Consider the following 14,256-nt stretch of genomic DNA (forward strand, 5'->3'; position numbering starts at 1 on the left):
TAAAATATTTAATATTACAAGTAGGAATTAAAATAATTATCAACAGTTATAAGATTAGGTTTTTGTTCAGCTATCTACGTTTGTTATGATATTTTTGATAAACGAAGCTACGTCACATCCTATAATTACTGGACGTCCATAAATAAGACTCACCCGGCACGTGGCATGATGACCTTACTGAGTCGTAATTGAAAAATAAAAGAAAATACTTAAATATCTAAATTTTAATTTTTTTCGCAAAATCAAAAATTGCACCTACCTTAGTGTGAGTTGCTCAAATTAAGTTAACATTCTTAGTATGATTGGTCAATTCGTATCAAATATGTCATTTTCTGACTTAACTGGTTTTATCAGTACTAATTAGCGAATGTATACAGTTGCAACATTTATCAATTTTCAGGGAAATTACGTCATTCACCACGTTAACGTCTTTCACCGTAACATAATTATATACATACTAAATCGCATAAATTGTTAAGTAAATAATAAATATTAACGTGTGTTTTGTATAAGTAAAAAATAAATAAATAATTTTATGGTTAAATATACCCTATAACATTACGTTATATACCTGAAATATATTAATATAATGCTCAAACAAATTATTAAAATCTAATAAATTCAGGAATTCATGAAACAATTAAGTTAATATTTATAAAATTATAGTTATAATAAATATTATTACAGTACTTACGTAATATCGAAGTGATTTTAAGTTAATTTTTAATCAAAAACACTAACTTATTATTTTTATTTTTGTTTTGAGAACTTACTTAATAATAAATGTAATTTTATTTAATTAATATTTTAGGATTTGATCACAAGTCAAATTATAGATATTTATAAATAGTAACTATCAGTGTAATATAAATAGGTTTTTAAATGTGTTTTTAAAATTCTTAAACTTTAAAGATTTTTAATTTATTTATTTTAATAATATCCCAAAATATATTTATTTTATTTAACATAGAACTTTTTTTTAGAAATACTTAATTCAAGAACTTATTTTATTTCTTTACTAGAAATGTCATGGCTTCATTTTAGATCATTTTAGATAGGTATTATCATAATAACATACTTTGAGCAATTTTTTTTTTAAGATCTAAAGTACATTCATTATTGATATGTTGTCACAGTCTTATAAAAATTGGCTTTTGATGTTTTATTATTTAAACAAAAACCCTAAATCTTTAGTGGTATGTACTTAAATATTGCAATACGAGTACTCACTTTAACGTTTTACCTATGATGTTATTTTGTTTGTAGCTGCAATATAATAGTAACACAAAAATAAATCACATAAATCATGTCTACGTCTTATTAACTGCACGTCGATTAATTTACTTAACGGATATTTTTATATACTTAATTTTTTTTTTAAAAAATAAACAAAACCACGTATTAGGATAATCGTTTAAATTTCAATACGTGGGTAACGTTCTTATTTAAATTTTTTTAATATTATTTTATTATTATATTATATAGATAATGGGAAATCAAACAGCAAATGATCTCTAATGAACCTAAAATAAACTGAAGTAAATAATTAGTTAAAAAAGTATTTTATTACAATATATATATTATAAAATACGAGTGATTCGGGCGGTACTCCTTTCGCCCAAAAATGACCTTCCTCTTTTTGCCCACGTCCTCTTTTCGACCAAAAATGAAAAAACAGTTTCCTCTTTTCGCCTAAAAATAATTGTATTCTTTTCGCAAATGGTTTCACGTTTTATATTTTGGAAATCACTGTCTCGAAATTAATAATTTTTAAAAAAATCATATAATAATCAAATAAAAAAATAGATAAATATATAATTATTAATAATAATTTAATAAGTGTTAAAAATAAGTATTTAAAATAGTGTTATCGATGTAAAATAATTAATAAGTAATTTAATCAGGTTACTACTTAAATAAATAGTTTGTTTTGTTGTTGTAAAATAATACAAATATTCATATTAATTATGACTTTTAAGTAATTATAACGTTTATTAAAGTGTTTTAAACTATATATTTCGATAGAAGAGTCGGCACCTTTATACACTTTTCTCGACTGACTATATTAATAACAATCAAAAACGTGATTTTATCGAATATCAAATATGATTTTTTAAAAATTATTAATTTCGAGAAAGTGGTTTCCAAAATGTAAAACGTGAAACCATGGGTGAAAAGAATACAATTATTTTTGGGCGAAAAGAGGAAACTTTTTTTTCATTTTTGGTCGAAAAGAGGACGTGGGCAAAAAGAGGAAGGTCATTTTTGGGCGAAAAGAGTTCCGCCCAGTGATTCAGACCAAATCGAATATCTTGTTGAATTATTAGTATTATATTACACATAATGGCTTACACCTTATTTTTGCGCAATAAACAAAATAAATGTCTTTTTTCTCTAATTAATTTTCCTATATACATATACTGGCGAAATCACTGATAGTCTATTTTATTTTCCCTCTAAATCACTCGCTTTGATTTCAACAGTGCTTACTAAGGAAATGCAATAAGTAGATTTATGCCAAATGCATTTGCTATGTGCTAATATGACAATGATGTGAACCTTATAATTATCTTGCTATTAATGATTATAATCGTATTCAAATATTCAAAAAAATTTTACTCGGCAAAAAGCTCACGACCTTTGTAAAAAAAAAAAAATGCATAGAATAACAACAAGAAATCATCTAACAAGATTTTTATTATTTTCAATACAAATCCGAATGCACTAACTTTTTTCATTTATTGACAAATTGTAATGGGGTCCCAACACAATCGTACACCTCTATAGATCGTTGTCATTATTGCTAATGTATTAAATTAATAAATAATAAAAAAAAAAAACAGATAAACGACACATTGTGATTAAAATGATTAATACGTACAAATGTGTGAATTAATTACGACTACAAATTGGTTAGGTAGTTCTCCGATAATTTTATTTATGAATGTTGAAGCATTAGACAAAAAAGAAAACTTCCGCTTATTTTACTGTGCACGAAGACTGGTTTGGCTTACCGTAACCGAGTCCTTGGAGGAAAAGCCGCAACGCTTCACACATTTTTTGAGGCACTTCTTCCAGCACCATGCTACAATCAGATACCTAAGAAAAAATCGAAAACAATAATAATAGTGAATAAAATAAGTAACGTTTTTCAATTGAATTTATAAATACTAAAAGGTAAAATCATAAGTAAACGTTATTAATGACACGAATATAAATTGAATCGAATAAAAACTAAAATTAAATTTTTTTTATTCCACGCACTTAGGTTTGATCGCAATGTTTTTAAAATAAACAATTACCTACAAATGTTTTTATCTAATAGATATTGCACGTATTTCAGATAGAACGCCAACAGTAAATATTGTAATAACATGTAATAAACGTTTCTTTTATGTTTTCAGTGTTTCTAGTTATTTCTGTATTTTCGCATCAATACAACAATTTTTGGTCAGTAATTTCTTTAAAACACAATAGAAACTTATTCAATTTTATTACCTTCTTAAATAATAAATAAAAAACCATAAATACATATTATGATGGTTATTTTTTACTTGCAAGTTTTGGTTCAAATATCTAATATAATTGCAATTTCGAAGCATACAAAGTATAAAGGTAAATACGTTTAACTTCTATAGCAAATATTTTTAGTAATCGCTATAATATTCCAAATTTCGTCTTTTAGATTTTACAAGCTTCAGATCAAAACCAGGTTAGTGCTATTGTTTAACAATTTTGTAAATTTAAATTAACAAAGTGTGTTAAATATTTAGATCTTCTAAAATATATTTTGTCTGCATTTTAAATTATTATGTGCTAATTGATTTGTAGTATAAAAATAAAATCAAAAGTGAAATCGACACTTAGATATTTCTTTTATTTTTTCGCGGTCTTATGATGAGTGATGAGTATGACTAATACAGTGTACAGACACTCTCTTTAAATCCTTAAACTTTTGTTTGAGGTCGACCTTGATTCAATAATCATGCACGAGGAATATTTTATTTATTTTATCTATAAAACATGAATAAATACTTAACTGCCATAGCAATTTAATGTACATTGACAATTTGCTAAAATATCTTTTAATAACGTATGCTATTAATATAAAAACTAGATAATATGTTAAATATTATTTTATTTTTGTAATTATTTTTCATTATAGCTGAATAAATTTATTTTTACGTTAAATTTATATGTTTTACACAATCTGTATTTAATTATTTTCACAATAAGCTTAAATAATAGATTGCAATAATAAAGTGCAAATTCCAAAGCTTGCAGAGTTACAACGTAATATTTTTTCATTTTTTCGACAAAATACATAAGATAAAATAATAAATTATAAATATTAATGCTTACGTTTTATTGTATGTTTAAGTAATAAACATATTATAAATTATAAGATATCAGTCTAAAATGTTTAATTGAAGTAAAAATAAAAATATATCAATAAAATAAATGAATATTATTAGAATTGTCACTAATATATAAAAAAAAACTACGAATACAGTTACCAATACTGGCAAAATTTGATTTAATGAAACAACACGGTTAACTTGAATCAACATGAAATGCTGGGGGAAAAAAATTTAAATTCCAGTAAAAACGTTTGAAAGTGAATATTCCCGTGGTTTTATTAACAAACATAAAAACTGTCAAATTACTACCTTGAAAGTGATACACATTTAGATTAAAACATTCACAAATAATAAATAAGTAAAAGTATGTAAAACAATTATACTATGAGTGACCCATATTTTTATCGTTTGGATTAGCATGAAAACTGTAAGGAGATAGACAAATGGTTAAACTAAATACCACTACTGTGTATCTGAAAAATATACTGTATTAACATAAATGCCGTCACACTTCTACGATTCCCTAAACGGTATCTATAACAATTAATTAATATAAACTATGATATAATGTTCAACGTTTTGTTTGAAACCAGACGTATTAGTATTTTGTGACACAAGTAGTTATTTATAAGCGACTACCCAATGTAAAACGAATTTCGATTTTTTAGAATTTTAAAGGATTAAAATAATTCAATTTTTATTTTTTATAAAAATTAAAAAGTATGAAAATGATTTTTAATGTTTTCTTGGTGCTATGCCAAGTGCTAATTGTGCTGGCGGACACCTATTCAAACGATAAAGGTTTTTACGTTTTAAATTCAATTAAAACAATTTAATCATTCAAAACATCTAATTATTAGGGTTTTGCGTACAAAACAACATGCACGTCGAACCGTCGTTCATAAGGGAGTTGTGCAGATCGAATCCTCATTTGGAAGAATTCATGGTCGCCGCCGATATTTTGATAAGATCTGATTGCTATTTAATCGACTCGTGCAGAAGGGTAGTCGAGCAACCGAACGCGGACGAAGAAGAAGTCGATTTCGTTGTGGTCGGAGGAGGAGTTGCAGGTCACATTTTTCGATTACACAAACCGTGTTATAACAATACCTCGCCCAGGGACGTATTTAGACTTACTTTTAGAGGGGGGGGACTCAAATTTTTTCTTTAATTCATGCTCAAAATGTACGATTAAAATTGTTGGTAATACTTAAATCTGGTGAATCCTTAATATTTGTTGTTTTTTTTTTTAATCTAATGCCGGATCCACTTAGAATCGAATTTTGTGTAGTTCCTTTTTAACACCTACTTTGTTTTAAAAGTTACAATTGTGTTTATTTGATTTTTCACTAAGTATGGACCCGGCTAAAAGCCTAATTCAGTATTTATAGCCACGCGTAATATGATTTCGTTATAAAATGATCTATATTAAAAATAATTTGAAATGTGTATATCACATATAATCGATTCCTTAAATACGGATTTAGTGGGGGAGATCTCACCTTTTCCTCCCTAAAATACGCCCCTGACCTCACCGACGCGTGTTTCCAGGTCCTGTAATAGCTGGGAGACTGTCGGAGAACCCGAACTGGACGGTGACCCTTTTGGAATCTGGTCCGGAGCAGCCGGCGGCCACTGACATACCGGCCCTGCTGAGCTCGGCGATCTCGACGAAATACGATTGGAAATATAGTACGGTGCCGCAGAAGAACGCTTGTCTGGCTTACGGAGGGGTGTGCGGCTGGCCCCGGGGAAAGGTGCTGGGTGGAACCGCGGTTCTATCGGGTGAGTGAAAAGTGACTAACACGCACGTATCGGACCGCGACCGGGTTCGCACAACACCGTACCGCGTAAAACGACTATCTTCGATGGGCCGAACCATGAGACGACTTTAATGTTTACCGTATGGTAAATATGATATCATTGGATAGTACAAACGCGTTGATTCCGTAAAACTTTTGAACGGATGGTTACCGATTCGGACGGTGACTCCTACGGTGAAATAGTAAGCACAAAAACATGTGTCCAAGATTTGATATAGGTAGTAAACGAAGAACAACCATTTGTGGGACGTGATGGTATCACACGTTTTTTGTAAAACACGCATGAGCGGTGAAATGTGTATCATAAAATCAGCTCAATACACCGAGCGGTCGCTCGGCTGTACGAGACTCTCAGCCACACTGGAATATCGAAATTTTTTTTCCACCACACGGTTGTAAGCACATAATCGGCATTCTTGGAACATTTCAGGGTCGATGTATTCGAGGGGACACCGGTCCATTTATGACAGGTGGCTGAAGAACGGCAATCCCGGGTGGGGTTACGACGACGTATTGCCGTTTTTCAAGATGTCCGAGAACAACAGAGACTACGGCACGAGCCAAGTACACGGGACGGGAGGCCCGATTCCGGTGCAGATGCCCACGGACGTGTTGCCGATATCACGGACGCTGATCGAGGCGGGCAAAGAGCTGGGCTACGAGCATATAGACATGAGCGAGGCGGACCCGATGGGCTTCTCGCTGGCGCAGGCGATGATCAGCCCAGCGAGAACGCGCGTGACCATGGCCACGGCATATCTGCGGCCGCACCTGAGGAGCCGCCGCAACCTCCGGGTGAAGATCAACTGTCACGCGACCCGACTGCTGGTGAACGCGGCCACGCGGACGGTGTACGGCGTGGAGTACGTGGACCGGACGAACAACACGAGGAGGCTGCTAGTGCGGAAGGAGGTGATCCTGAGCGCGGGTGTGATCGGGTCGCCGCACTTACTCATGGTGTCGGGCATCGGGCCGGCGGAGGACTTGGCGCCGTTGGGTATCCGGGTGGTGCAGGACCTGCGTGTGGGCTACAACCTGCAGCACCACGTGGCCAGCCGGCTGGGGTTCCGGCTGAACGTCACGCACGACCGGCAGTTGTCGTACGAGGCGTTGGGCCAGTACCTGAAGCTCAGGGCCGGTCCATTGTCCACGACAGGTGGGCTGCAGGTATCCGCGTTCCTGCGGTCTGACCGGGTGGGCCCCACCGACCCCGCTGATGTACAGCTGTTCTTCGACGGGTTCGCGCCCAACTGCGCGTACGCGCAGCCCGCGTACGGATGTACCGCGCCCGCCGAACTGGTCAGGATGAACGTAAGGCCGGTGAACCTGATGCCGCTAAGCCGGGGCACAATACGGCTGGCTAGCGCGGACCCGTTCGTCCGGCCCAAAATCGACCCCAACTACCTGGCTGAGGATGCAGACGTCGAGCCGTTGGTGTGGGGCTTGAAGCTGGCCAGCCGGCTGATACACACGCGCGCACTGCAGAAGCTGGGCGCCACGATGGACACTACGGCGGCCGAGCACTGCCAGCAACATACGTTCGCCACGGACCCGTACTGGCGGTGCCTGATCAGGTATCACACGCGGGGCGAGAACCATCACGCGGGCACATGCAAGATGGGTCCGGCGTCCGATCCTGGGGCGGTGGTCGACTCGCAGCTCAAGGTGCACAACGTCAACGGCATCCGCGTGGTCGATGCGTCCGTCCTGCCCCTGCAGCCCAACAGTAATCCGATCGCTCCAATCGTCATGGTTGCAGAAAAGGCGGCACGGTTCATTAAAGACACGTGGAACCGTTAACGCGTATCAACAGTATTTCTCTTTTTCTCTTTATCTCTCTTACTGCAGACCGCTCGCTTCCAATAATAATTATAATACAGTCGATCGAATTTCACGAACACATAATATTAAACAATTTTTGTTATCACTGCATTTTAACACTGTATTCCAGAATATACGTATATTATATGTATGTATATAGTGATCATGTATTACTATATTATTGTGACGGTATTCCTATATCCTAATATTATGTAATCATCACTTGTAATAAATTTCGTTATTTTGTATGGATATTTTTCTTTCCTCTCAGTAAGTGCTTATACATTATTTTAATAATTCGAACCTTTTGTAGTATTTAAAGCGTTACATGATACATTTTACATGTAACCGTACTGTTTTCTTGTCATTCTATACATTATGTAGTTATAAAATATATAATATAGTATGCATTTTAGTACTACATAATATTCAACGTTTAAAAAGTTTAATATCTAAACTTAGTTAACTCAAAATTGGTTAAAATATACGAAAATACTATCAAGTTTCTGGTGATAAATAATTTGCAAACTTAGTTTGATTATGATCAAGATCTTTATCAAGGGAGCTTAAGATACAGTTATATACGACATTATTGTGTACAGTTACAATTTATGAAGCGGAAACGTGGTCACTACGAAAATATGAAGAAAGAAAGCTGATAATATGGGGGAGAAAAGCTCTATGGTAAATTGATGGTCCAATGAAAGATAGCATTAGCAATGAGTGAAGGATAAGAACAAATAAAGAGCTAGAATTACTCTTTCAAAAGCCGAACATATTGGAGACATTAAGGAGTAAAAGATTAAATTGGGCTGGATATGCTTGGCGTAGTCAAAATACCCTGCTGCGTACAGTATTAGAAAAGGATCCAGCATGAAAGAGGCCGTTAGGAAAACCTCGCAAGAGGTAGGAAGATCTGATTAAAAAAAACGTAATCGCCTTAGGTTATCTGACAGAGATGGTTAGAGTAAAGGGTGTTTGACGGGATGGCCCTAGTGGCTGTTTGCCCGAAAGAAGAAGAAGAAGAAGAAGTTTGAATCAAAAATCCTCTGGTTGAGTACCGTTAAAATTGCTTTTTCGATACTATAAAAACTGCTAAAAATACTAAAAGTAATTTAACTAACCTAACCAATCTACTACAGCAGTGTTTCTCAATTTTTATACCGCGGCAACTCCTTTTGGAATTTCAATTTTTTAGCATCCCTACATATATTTTTTTTATATACTCGCATAAACTATTATTAATAATTAATACAGACCTTATAAATTAAAATAAATATCTAAATATCTAAATAAATGTTAATTCATGTTGGAGTGCCTTCACTGGTTGGTTCTTCCATCAAGCCACTTAAGCCACTGTACTAAAGAAAACATCCATTATGTTTATTGTACATTTTTTTTTTATATATTGTATAAATTCTAGTTAAAAAAAATTAATAATTAATAAAAAAAGTACTGTACATTGCACACTGTATAATGTACACGAAAAACATAAAATACATATATTTTAATTATTTTTAATTAAAAAAAACTTATACCAAATATTTTATTCTATAAATATATTTTTAAATGAAGGTTTTTAATGGCTTGGTCGTTGCTGTTTATATGAAATTAATTCGTCAATTATTGGTTTAATTTACTTTGTTAAACTAATTTTCACAGCTGATGAAATGTCCTGTTAATTTCTGTTTTAATATATGATTATATATACTCGTATTATATTATATGGTAATATTTATAAGTTTTATTTTTTTAAAACTTAATTTTACTATTGGAACTTTTTAATTTTTGTATTGATTTAAAATTTAAATCATATGCAACCCTAAATAAAAAGATGGCGACCTATAAGAAATAGAAAACTAGTAACTAGAAAACATGTGGTGGTAGAAAAATATACTCTTCGCATGTCTTTTACCGAAAAAGACTGATTATAATACGACATTTGATACATAACAGATTTGTAAACAATCTTTAATTTCGTTAGTGTGTGATTAATATTACGTTATAATAAGAAATTTAAACTCTCACCTTCATCCATGACGACTTGGTTGGATCTAGTCTCGAATTCAGTATTACAGTGTCTTCTTGATGTGGTGACAGTGCACCACACACGTTGATAATGGGCATCTGCAACGTGGTGGTCATGCTGGGCCTACGACCAGCCGGAAACGATTCGACGGTAGGCGTACTTCTGCTGATTGGCAAATCCGTCCGTTTCACATACGAATCAATGAACGCGGCCAAATTTCCTGGGTGCACACTGTGTTCGAAATACTCTCGGTATACTCTGGCTAAATCGTGATTCCTTTCTTCGGTGCCCTTTGAACAATTGCACAACATAAATTAGTCATCACCACTACATGTAGACACATCAAACACTGAGCACACATGGACACATGGTTATGGTATACAAATACATAAACAGAAAAGAATACTAACTTTGCCAAAATGATGCCACATCAAGTAGTCCATCACCCCTTGTGTCATCCCTTTAGATTTCAAATATCTAGCATTTAGCTTTTGATAACCGTATTCGATCCAACCAGCTGTCGTTGGTACCACGTTGATAAGACACAGTGCTTCAACCTATAATTGTATTCTTTGAAAAATATTTATATTGTCTAATTTGAATTCAGGGGCCAGGTTATCCGAATCAGGTATGTAATGAGAGCTTTATGTAACATACATGTCACATTCTTATACAACGTACATTTTGATGAATAATTAATTACTTTTACTATATTTAAATTTAATAATTCGACGAAACTTATAAATATCATATTATTATATTATTATTAATGATTTGAGACATCTAGTCTGTGCGCACTTGTATTACATTGACTATTTATTAACTTTTAAATTAATATAATGCTTTTTTGAAGGAACCAATCAATAAGTTTACAGATACATTTAAATATTTTATAGAAACTGATATTATGACTTTAACTGATTTCATTTATTTGAAATTAAATTAATATACAAATAAATTTATGTATAGAAATAAATAAATAAATGCTAAAATGCTTAGCCTGCAATATTATTATATTATTAAAGTACGACCAGTTTCCAATTAATAATCGTTGTCAGACATATACAAAGTCAATACAATTATAACTTTTAATTAATTCTTTATTTTTATAAACAAGCATTATATATTTCATAGCAAATAATAAATATTTTAAACAACAGTTAATTTATCTCTGAGTTATCTATTTTTTATATGAGTATAACTCAATAAAATTGGTATTTATATGTTTTTATGTCCTTCTTGTTTGAAATCCATTTAAACAGCACCTACAAACCTGCTTTAAAGTTTAAATATTAAATTACCACACATTACCTTAGTTGGTTGTCTATAAGCAAATCGTGCTAAAATATTTCCTCCAGCTCCAACTCCAAGTCCCACAACCGATTCCAATCCAAAATATCTTAATACGTGGTCCAACTGATTCGCTAACTCATCCATACTCGGAAAAACGTAACTGAAATCGAATACAACAATAATAAGTAAATTGTAATAATTATTTTTTTTTTATACCTAAAATTGTACTTGTATAATTTTTGCGGATGATTAAAATAATATATAAAATATTGTATAATAAATGTAATTTTATTTGTAATAATTAAGTATTAAGAATCTTGTATTTTCAGTATGGCTGTGGATTACATATACCAGAAATTAGAAAAGAAAATTTATAAAGAAATTTATAGCTCTATATATTATATAATTTCAAAATAGTCCACTCAAATACGAGTATAGTGTATATAATTATAATATTATTATGCGATTATAAAATATATAAGGACCTATAAGTATATATCATTTTAAATAAAATAATTAAACATAAAATTATTATATGTATGGTATCGAAATTTCATATAAGTATATTAATAATTTGATTATTTATGTGAAGTTTAAACTAAAAAATCCAGTGACGTATTCCTAAATCATGGGAGATTAGTCTCTAAGACCTTATGAGTACCAATTAGTTATTTTATGTTATTAAAATACTACTATAACAATTACCATATTTTGCTAAAATAATCAATAAGTGTTAACCTATTTGAAACACATAAAGTGTTATAGTCATTATACTCATTAACTTTATCAGATAATTTGTTTTTATATTTTGCATATATTAACATATACATCTTTGAAATTATTTTTGTTCACTACATCACCGATAATGTTCTATTAAAAAATTTTATATTTCAACAAAATATAAGAATAAATTCTTATAATATGTTTTAAACTCGTATCTTATATCATACAATTTATCATATATGCTTACGTCTTATAAATAATATGCAAGGTAATAATAGAAAACATTGCACTTAAGTTATGAAAGTCTTAATACACCATTTTTTAATAACATATACAATCTGCACATTACACATAAATGGATTTTATGCAAGCTACAATTTAGCTGATAGCGATCAAGGTCCACCAATCTATGCATTTTCTGGTTGTGTATTATAATATCAATCATTCTAAATAAAAATTGATTAAAACTAAAATTATTTAAATTAGATTAAAAAAAACGTATTTTATTAGATAATCAGCAATGCGACTAAAACAGTCTTTATAAATCTAGGTTGGAATTGAAATATCAACACTACAGTTCCGCACAAGTGACAAGACACCATGAAACTCTTGATCGTTTTCACCACTATCCTGGCTTTAGCCACGGCTGCTATACTCCCGTGTACGTATAATTTGTTGTATGAAAACAATAACACATTATCTATTTATTCACTTTATTTTTTTATAATAATAATGCATCACTTTCAGTTCAAATATCCAAGAGCCAAAATGGTATGATCGAAGAGAATGATGGACACGTCGGTACCAACTACGAACGCATGCACGAACAAGAAGAACGGGAATCGATCCCTAACTCTTTTGATGCAATCGTTAATAACATGCGCCTAAACGCTAGGTATTTGACCGAAAACGAAGGACTTGTAAAGGACGAGATTTCCATACCGGACACCGTCAACGTCGGCAGCATTTCCGATACACTATTCACCGGTATCCGCGTCAAGGGGATGACACATTTTGCCAGTCAAAATATAACTATGTTATGGGGAGAAGACGTAGTAAGTGACACGGTCGTATTATACGTTTGCTTGCCACGAGAGCGACAATTAATCGATTTGGTTTTGTTTTCGTTACAGGTCAACGCCGAAAGCAGCTGGAACGAACTCTGGGTCGACGGGCTGTATCATTACACAAACACGGCCGGAAGATTCACGGGAGTGTTTAGAATCGTGATGGCCGATTCCAAATACGTGGGCAACACGTCACTCACAAAGAACTCGAACACCTACCCAACTATGCCGATCGCTGGCTCCGTCACTTTCCGAAAGGCCATCATAAAACACACCAAACTACCGGAATTGTTCCAAAACGAAAAACCTCAGTTCGAGTGAGTTTGGAAAACCGAAATCAATTCACGAGTGCATTTTATGTTTGCTAATTATAGTTATCCCTCCACCCCTGTAGGTACTTCATTAAAAACGTTGTCTGCCCATACGTCGCTACTGCCGTTGCTGAAAACATGTACAACGAAGTTTCCATGAGCATCAGACAGGCCGTCAGACCATATCTAACGTACCAAAGCAATAACATCGCAAATGACGCCACCTCGTTCAACGGTTTTCTCGACAACGGTAACCATTTTGAATTCGAAAACATCCATTTCGTCAACACCCAGAACAGTTTGGCCAAAATCTCATTCGTTCAAATGAACAACACTGAGGAGACAAACACCGTCAAACTTCAACTCCGCTTGTTGAGTTTGATCGGAGAATCTAACTGCGTCGTATCTATAGAAGGCAAGACCTACAGTGGAAAAGCCATATTCAAATTCGAACCAGTCATGGTCGTACCCACCTTGAACTTCAATGACAAAACAGTTCAAACCAAAGTTTCAATCAAAACTGCTCGGCTTGCATTCAAAATTCAAGAACAAAATGCAATCGATTTAAGCTATACCGAGGAACAATTGACGAAACACCTGGTTACATACTTCATTGAACAAATTGTTAAAAATACCAATCAAAACATTAAAAATATTTTGTAATTCACTTCTGTAAATCAAAATACATTAGACAAATATAATAATTAACTATAATTTCTATTTTTCTTGGGTAAATAATAATAGTATATAATATTTTTCATAACGATAACCAAACGTTTGTATACCAAATAAGCAATATGCAACAAAATAAACCAGATTGAAACATTT

General features: G+C 32.8%; 3 protein-coding genes across 8 annotated transcripts in view; 2 read left to right on the forward strand and 1 right to left on the reverse strand.

The window, feature by feature from the left end:
* LOC112691933 (protein NDRG3) overlaps positions 1–14,256 on the reverse strand; it is a 51,136-nt gene that overhangs the window by 9,000 nt on the left and 27,880 nt on the right. For all 4 annotated transcript variants that reach the window (XR_003149364.1, XM_025566395.1, XM_025566393.1 and 1 more), the window contains 4 exons: positions 11,346–11,487; positions 10,445–10,591; positions 10,034–10,324; positions 3,015–3,099 (listed from right to left, as the gene is read on the reverse strand). Coding sequence is in view for 3 of the 4 variants with exons in the window: in XM_025566395.1 (XP_025422180.1) it covers positions 3,015–3,099; positions 10,034–10,324; positions 10,445–10,591; positions 11,346–11,487 (665 nt within the window). In the remaining variant the exon portion in view is untranslated. The remainder of the gene's footprint in view (positions 1–3,014; positions 3,100–10,033; positions 10,325–10,444; positions 10,592–11,345; positions 11,488–14,256) is intronic.
* On the forward strand, positions 3,248–8,257 carry LOC112691932 (glucose dehydrogenase [FAD, quinone]-like). Of its 3 annotated transcripts, XM_025566390.1 has the most exons (5): positions 3,248–3,615; positions 3,686–3,712; positions 5,222–5,431; positions 5,913–6,146; positions 6,615–8,257. In XM_025566390.1, the coding sequence occupies exons 1-5, from the start codon at positions 3,537–3,539 to the stop codon at positions 7,982–7,984; spliced, it is 1,920 nt and encodes a 639-aa protein (XP_025422175.1). In that variant the 5' UTR covers positions 3,248–3,536; the 3' UTR covers positions 7,985–8,257. The 3 variants fall into 3 exon arrangements, with proteins under 3 accessions (XP_025422175.1, XP_025422177.1, XP_025422176.1); XM_025566392.1 differs by lacking the exon at positions 3,686–3,712; XM_025566391.1 differs by lacking the exons at positions 3,248–3,615; positions 3,686–3,712 and adding an exon at positions 4,515–5,162.
* On the forward strand, positions 10,614–14,111 carry LOC112691935. The gene is made up of 5 exons (XM_025566398.1): positions 10,614–10,662; positions 12,601–12,711; positions 12,798–13,105; positions 13,184–13,434; positions 13,512–14,111. The coding sequence occupies exons 2-5, from the start codon at positions 12,651–12,653 to the stop codon at positions 14,089–14,091; spliced, it is 1,200 nt and encodes a 399-aa protein (XP_025422183.1). The 5' UTR covers positions 10,614–10,662; positions 12,601–12,650; the 3' UTR covers positions 14,092–14,111.

The sequence above is a fragment of the Sipha flava genome, unplaced genomic scaffold (genome assembly GCF_003268045.1).
Source record: "Sipha flava isolate LNK unplaced genomic scaffold, YSA_version1 68_pilon_pilon, whole genome shotgun sequence".
Lineage (NCBI taxonomy): Eukaryota > Metazoa > Arthropoda > Insecta > Hemiptera > Aphididae > Sipha > Sipha flava.

What these genes read in the sequence shown, in the direction of transcription:
- LOC112691932 (XM_025566390.1), top strand. Translation starts at nt 3,537, where the DNA reads ATGATGGTTATTTTTTACTTGCAAGTTTTGGTTCAAATATCTAATATA. An exon ending in GGTCGGAGGAGGAGTTGCAG is followed by an intron (nt 5,432 to 5,912) that starts GTCACATTTTTC and finishes GCGTGTTTCCAG; the next exon opens with GTCCTGTAATAGCTGGGAGA. An exon ending in TGGAACCGCGGTTCTATCGG is followed by an intron (nt 6,147 to 6,614) that starts GTGAGTGAAAAG and finishes GGAACATTTCAG; the next exon opens with GGTCGATGTATTCGAGGGGA.
- LOC112691935 (XM_025566398.1), top strand. Translation starts at nt 12,651, where the DNA reads ATGAAACTCTTGATCGTTTTCACCACTATCCTGGCTTTAGCCACGGCT. An exon ending in TGTTATGGGGAGAAGACGTA is followed by an intron (nt 13,106 to 13,183) that starts GTAAGTGACACG and finishes TTTTCGTTACAG; the next exon opens with GTCAACGCCGAAAGCAGCTG. An exon ending in AACGAAAAACCTCAGTTCGA is followed by an intron (nt 13,435 to 13,511) that starts GTGAGTTTGGAA and finishes CCACCCCTGTAG; the next exon opens with GTACTTCATTAAAAACGTTG.